This window comes from Austrofundulus limnaeus, unplaced genomic scaffold (assembly GCF_001266775.1).
Source record: "Austrofundulus limnaeus strain Quisiro unplaced genomic scaffold, Austrofundulus_limnaeus-1.0 Scaffold45, whole genome shotgun sequence".
Lineage (NCBI taxonomy): Eukaryota > Metazoa > Chordata > Actinopteri > Cyprinodontiformes > Rivulidae > Austrofundulus > Austrofundulus limnaeus.
The window spans coordinates 857453-864872 of NW_013952447.1; the positions used below are offsets into that span (position 1 = coordinate 857453).

At 37.0% G+C, this 7420-nt stretch overlaps 1 protein-coding gene across 2 annotated transcripts in view; it reads left to right on the forward strand.

Moving 5' to 3' along the window:
- The window catches only part of ctnna2 (catenin (cadherin-associated protein), alpha 2), a 286505-nt gene that overhangs the window by 12667 nt on the left and 266418 nt on the right, over positions 1-7420 (forward strand). For both annotated transcript variants that reach the window (XM_014007866.1, XM_014007865.1), the window contains exon 2: positions 5821-5927. In XM_014007866.1, the coding sequence (XP_013863320.1) occupies positions 5826-5927 (102 nt within the window). In that variant the 5' untranslated portion in view covers positions 5821-5825. The remainder of the gene's footprint in view (positions 1-5820; positions 5928-7420) is intronic.

Here is a 7420-nt window from a genome sequence, read left to right on the forward strand (position 1 = left end):
CACACACACACACACACACACACACACACACACACACACACACACACACACACACACGCTCATACAGTGCTTGGGTAACACCTGGCCAATTGAGGCAAATACTTTATATCCCATAGCAGTTGTCTCTCTGCTCTGTCATCAGCTTTATTTCTAAGAAGAGCTGACACAAGCAGAACCTAAGGTAATAATATTGTTTAATGGGCAATAAAAACAAACACCATTCACACAGCTCCGCATTGGGTGACAAATCAACTAACTTACTTAGAATAGCAGCATGTGGCAAGCTGGGTACAAATGCCATTATGACCACTCCTTTATTCCCCATCTTGCACCATGGCAATGAAACATGTCATTCATTTAACAGTAGCAGAATGTAAAATGTGTGCCATGGGGATCACATCCAAACACAACTTTTATCAAGCAAAATTTTTTGTGTTGTTATAATGATTTGACTATGTTAGATAAAAGCAACATTTTCAGGGAGCAGAAAAAAAGTAACAAAAAAAAAAGCAACTCCTTCTGCAAGAACTATCTGGATTGTTGCAGGAGAAATCACTCATGGACTCTATCACAGCTGTGTAAAATTCAATAGCACAAGATTAGAAAGAACAAAGCAGCAATACATCCTTAATGATGCTAATTCTGGAAAAGACAAGTGAGGCCAAAGAGGTAACAGACTTAGAGACTGCCACATGTGTGGTTGTGTATTAATCAGTGATAATTCCATTGTTTCAGGTTGAGCTGATTTGCCGTCATGCTTTCTGGGTAAATGTGAAATATAAGGTTTTATTCTAATGAATCCTATTTTGGATATCTATTTATAGATATCTAAAATCCATTCATTTATTCATCAATTATCTTCTGCTTGTCCTGGGTTCTGGTTGTGGGAGCAGCAGCTTGAGCAGGGAGGCCTAGACATYGCTTTCTGCAGCCACCGCTTCCAGATCTTCTGGAAGGAATCCATGACGTTCCCAGGCCATCTGAGACATAGGRTGTGTCTCAGTTCATGGGTTGCAGCTGACGTGGGGCGCATTTTCTGGCTGCTTATGTCACTGCCCTGTGCCTAAGGATGTCCCAATTCATGGACACCACTCATTCGGCCGACAAAACCCCGTAAACATAGTCTGCGTCTGAGTATCCTACACGGCCGACGGTATCCCAGAATTCATTGCTCCATCAGCAAATTAAACAAAGAAACAAAGACAGCAGAGGGTTTATTTTTTTTTTGGGAGGGGTGGATTTTATGGCAGTGGTTTTTTTAATGACGGAGTTTGGAAATTTAGCACGGACCAAAAAATGTAAGTTTAGCAACTTAGCTGAAGAAAGTTTTGTTGCAATGAAATRTTTAATAAAATACAGTTACAAGTATACTTATAATGGAGCTAAACTCAAATTAATAATGCTATTTATTTATATATTTGTAACGTACATTTATTAAAACTGAATTTTATAAAGTTACATGTCGAAAAAACAACTGAAGCGATGTGATGGTAATGAGGCAGCGCATGGTCACACACTGTCTTCTGTGGACTAGACCATCTAATTTCACAACCATTTATGCAGCCAGCAYGAGCGGCCTATGGTCGACGTAGACTGTGGCTAATGTGGGCCACTGTCTATCGGTTGCAACTCATAAATCGAGACACAGCACCATAGTCTGTGTTTAGCATGCCATAGCTCTTACCTGAAGCTCTTGACCCAAGTTGGACATGCTCCGAAAACTTCCCAACCGTGCAGGGAGGTATCCTTATCAGATGCTGAACAACCTCAACTGGTTGCTCTCAGTCTAGAGGAACATCTGCTCTACTCAAAGTCTTTCCCAGATAACTGCAGAGAAAACTCATTTTGACTGCATGTTTTCTATATTTTCTTCTCTGGGTCACTACTCAGAATTTGTATGAATGTGCCTGGCTGACAAACAGCTTAYGTCTCAACCCATTTTTCACCACAACGTCCCGGTACAGAGTATGTAAYGCTGCGAAAGCTGTGTTAATCTTAYACCTCATGYTTTCCTCAGTTTTGAATGAAACACAGATATAGCTGAAGTCCTCCACCTGAGGCAGTCCCTCACTCCCRATCAGGAGAGGGCATTTCACCTTGTACTGACTGAGTTTCAYRGCCTCGGATTTAGCGGTGCTGATCTTCAAACCAGTTGCTTCACCCTTGACTGAAAACTGCTCCAGTTAAAGCTGCAGGTCACAGCATAATGATGCCACCAGGACCACATCATATGCGAAAAAAAAAACAACAGAATCTTGAGACCACCGGACCAGACCCCTTCCGCACTCTCTTCACACTGAGATATTCTTTCCATAAGTGTTATAAACAGTCGGTGACAATGGGTAGCCCTTCATTATGAAGACCTTCAACATAAACTAAAGATGTTTTCTTTTTCTTCCCACACACATATACATGCCATGCGTAAGTCTTCGTTTGGTATTTATTGTTATTTGTGACTCTCACCATGTTGAAAGTAATAAGGATTCCACTATTTTTTTTCAGTAGCTATTCTCATATCATTAAAAGAAAATAGAAAAAATAAAACCCCAGAAACACTCAGACTTTTTATCTTAAGAAAGCAGACATTATAAATGAACTGAGACAGCTGCAGTACTTTTTTAGACCAACACGCAAAACAGGAAACCTAATTAACAACAAAACCCCAATTTGATGAGCTTTCTTTGCCAAACTCAGCAGGCACTGCATCTGCAGCGTCGTGATGAATTGAGCATTGAAAATTCTGCTTTGCAGCAATGAAAAGAATTGCTGAATAGCAGCACTTGAAACTGTCTGCATCTCTACTTGTAAAATAATCATTTAACCCATWTTTATCAACGTAGTGTGGTCAAGATGCTCCTAACATTGAGGCTAGTGGTGTTGGTGGGAGGTGAAATAAGACTATACACATCTGGCAAAGTAGAATATTTTATTTAAAAAAAAACATTTTAAATATTTTTGTAGATGTTTTAATATTCACATCAGTACCTTTTTAAAATTAAAATAAATTAACACAAATTATTACACTAACAACATAGGTTCATAAAAAATTATTCTACCTGAGCGTCACCTCCCTTCTTTCTTTCTATTCATAAACGCACAGGACTGATGGAAAAATTGACACTGAGTTGAAATAAAACAAAATCTCTTAAATAATTTAAAATTATTCGTTAGAATGATCATTTTTGTGTGTGTTTAAAAGGCTTTCTTTTTAAATGCCCTCTACCTCTGTTCTATCTAATCACATTCAGTTTTCTTGCGGGGAAAARAGAAGGATGGGTTTTGTTAAACTAATGATGAGGAAAACATGGCATCCGGCAATRAGTTAGCCTACAGAAGCACCCAGGCAGAAATAACTGCTGTAGGACTCGGACGGCTTAATTTATGGGAAGCAGTTTGCATCACTGCTGACCTTTTACATACCAAACCTAAACTCACACATTTCCATTTAGGAGGACTAAAAGAAGAAACACACCTTTTAAAACATAACAAAGTGCAATAAAAAAAAGGCTTAAACACAGGTTGTCACATCAAGCTGCTCATCGTAAAGAATTGTTTTAATGGCAACAAAAAGCAAGCCCAAAACCTAGGGAGTTGTTTTAAGGCAGTGACAACCATGTGAACACATGTTTTTGTTTATTTTTCTTAAAGGGAATTTTCTATCTTTCAAAAAGTTTTGCTATAACTCAGAAAATGGAAACTTAAAGCTGGCCTAAAACACAACAGCACTGGCATTATTTAAAATATATATTTTTACATAAAATTCAAATTGATCATATTTTATAAACCTGCTGCTTAATGTTATGAATACAGATGAGTCTCTGAGGCAAGTGATAGCGGCATGCAAGTTATCAGTTTATAACCAGACAGCTTATTTAAAAGGAATCAAAGATAATGCAAAATTAAATTTAAAAAAAAAAAAAACTAAAAGTGTTTAAAAGTCAAGTGAAGCGCCTGAGGTTTGTATTAGTGCTGTTTATATTTTTGCAGCACCAGTGCCTTTTAATAAGGAATAACAAAATTTGAAGCCCTTTATGTTAAAAAGCCTCATCTGCTGCAGTATCAAAATTTGTTAAGCATAATGAGCGTAAGTAACAAGCTGAAAATGTTTAAAACATGAAGGGTTGTGCTCTTTTGAGAACTCTAAAAGGCTGAGCGGTGATTTGACTGATTTTGCCAGGTTGCCAGATTTCCTTCTGTCCATCCATCTTAAAGCACTCTGTGTAGTATTTGAAGCCACTGGCCCAGATCTGTCATACTTATTCACATTCTGTATTCCCTTTTGCCTCACTTACATTGGCAGTAGATGGGGCCATTCCCAGCTGGCCCAGTCCGAAACTGCCTACTGCTGAAAGACATCCCTGCAGTGAAAGCAGAGCGCTACCGACATGCCAGCTGTTCAGCTCCCATAATCACCTGATATAACCCAGCTAAACTTTAATGGTTTAAAAAACAACTTGAAATATTCCAGATTAAAGAGCTGATTGTTGTTAAAAAAAGTTAATTTTGAACTAATTTTGTAGAGTTAATTGCRTCCATGTGATTTTCCTGTTCCAAATTCAGATTTTGATATTTTGTCCCACATTTCTATAAAGGTTTTGTTCTCATTTCACTTGTGTTTTTCACACTTTCATTGAACATTCCTATAGCTCCGCACCACGGAATGTTTGTATCCTACAAGCTTTACATTATCAAAATGCAGCTCAGACTGCGGAAAATGTAGGCCAAAACTCTTCTGAATAACAACTAGGTTTCCAACTGTACATAATGACTACAGTTCCTTTGTAAATCAAGCCTTCCTCAACAAGTAACATAACTGAAAGTTGAGTTTTGGAAGTGTACACTGAAAAAGTTCATTTAAAATATTGGCAGTGTGTGTGTGTGGTGGGGTTGTTTTAGTTGCTGAATTTGTTATCACTTTATTTATTGTGAGGTAGAATCTTGTAATTGCCTAGAGCAGTGGTTCCCAAACTTTTTATCTTCTGACCCACAAAGTATCCATGGCAAAAACTTGTGACCCCAAATATTACTGGTCTGAGTACACGAACTTCATTAATAACCCTAAAAACACAGGTTTTTGACAATCTAAACAGCTTGTACACAAATATAAATACTTATTTATACTTATTTAGTGTTTTTGTAATAGTTATAGGGAAAATATTACATCAACAATTATTTTATTACCCTTTAAATTGATTTCTGGAGATTATCCAAGGTCCTTCATGACCCATAATTGGGTCCCAAGCCCAACTTTGGGAACCAAAGTGCAGTGGTTCCCAAACTTTTCAGCTTTTGACCCACAAAATAACAGTAGGAGAGACCTGCCCCCAACTATTTTTGGATGATAAACATTTGTATCAGGTCAACTAAACATGGGCATAGTAACAATATTTTTATACTACATTTATCCATTTTAAATACACTAACCTCACTCCTTTGTAMMAACTAAGGCAAAAATGTAATTAATTCWGAAAATCTTTTCAGGACCCCACCTTGATGTTTCGGGACCCCACTTTGGGTCCCGACCCCAACTTTGGGAAACACTGGCCTAGAGCTTAGACTGCTACATGTTGCTTTCAATATCCAGGCACAATGTTTCAGTGCACCCAGGTGGCTATACCAGGACATGTAGTTTGCATTTGCACATATTGAATTATGGTAGAAATTTTCCAGATGATTTCTATGGACTGTGACTATCTTCTCTGAATTACCTTCAGCTCTCTCTTACAATGGAATGCTCAGTTTTGGTGTGTTATGACTTTTTACACATTTCATTTGAGTTCAACTTCTTCCTAACCATTTATATGCTTCTGATCTCAACAGAGACCATGACAACTGCCACTTCCCCTATCCTGTTGAAATGGGACCCGAAGAATCTTGAAATCCGCACCTTGACTGTGGAAAGGCTTCTGGAGCCCCTGGTCACTCAGGTAAATCAGTAAATTCTTTAGTCACACTAAAGCCGAGTAGTAAAATACAACTGGGTGTCATTTTGAATACTGAGGCCAGGTAATATTTAAAACAGACAAAAAATATATCTTTTATTTTCAATTTTTTTATACTCAAACCTATTTACAATAATATATTTTTATATGACTTCAACTTGCAAATATTTGCATAACTGTCTTAGTTGTGGTTAATATGATTAAAAAAGCAGGTGCATGTATCAAAACACAGACCTGGGTCAGATTGGAAAACATGAGATTTGTTATGTTCTGACTGTCATAAAAATAATTTGATATGAGTTAAATATAGATAATAAAATGGATTTTGGTCACTTTTGCCTGCAGTGTGAACATAACACAAGTTGCAGTGGGAATGGTTGGAAAATTCCACTTCAAAATAAAACCCTCTCTTAAAAAAGAAAACAGGCAATGCAACCGTTTCTGTTTGGCATGTAGTTCTGCTTTTACTTCAAATTTTGCCATTTCTCAAGCTAAAAAGTATAAACTGAATCTATCCGTGTGTGTAAACTGAACAGAAATCAAGAAGCTGCTGATTATCAAACGCCCTGCAACTGTGAGTTCAGGTTACCATGGTAATGTTGGTGCAGCATCTTATCTGACTCATATTGAGAACTCACCAAAACCTTGTCTTGTACTGATGCTTTTGTTAAGAAAAATGCTTCAGTTTCCACTGACCAAATTTTGCAACTGTGACTGACACAAAACCTTTGTGCACATATCACCATGACATTTGTTTTCTGACTTTAAAAATGTTAACAACTAAATACATTTCTGAAGAACGCTTGCGGATAGGAGATAAATTGCCTTAAAAAAGCAAGAAAGAAGTTCAGTTGTTTATTTATGAAGCATTACGTATTCATGTCTGAGAATCAAAGCAAACATCCAAACAAGACAATTTAAAATATATAAAAAAATACAACTTTAGGTTAGCCTGAGATCAAACTACTAAAGCGTGCTTACTATTCTCTCAGTTGGTGATGGCTTAGAGTTGCGTTGTGTTGTTATTGTGCATTGCATCAGCCTCATTTGGTGTTGGTTCCTTATGAATGGTCATCAGAGTGATGGGTAGGTAATTGCTTTATGTCAAGGGATGGAAGGCTGATGAGCTTATTTTAAAGTGACTGTTATAAAATCCTCACATGGCAGTGCCTGACAGTCCTTACAGCTAACTGCATGTCTTGAATTAATTGTTTTATCCTATTGATATCTGAATTTCATTGATAGATTCATTCATTCGGTTTATGTAGTATTAATAAAGTGTGCTGACATGTTGCTTCTGTATAGGTTCATAATGTGCATTAACAGTATGTATGTACAGTATGTACTCATACTTGACTTTAAAATAAATGTTAATAACTTTACATTTTACTATGTGCTGTCCTATAACTGTGAAAAGGGCATTTTTTGTCTATGGAGGACAGGAACTGTCATAATTAGAAATAAAAGTAGAACTATAT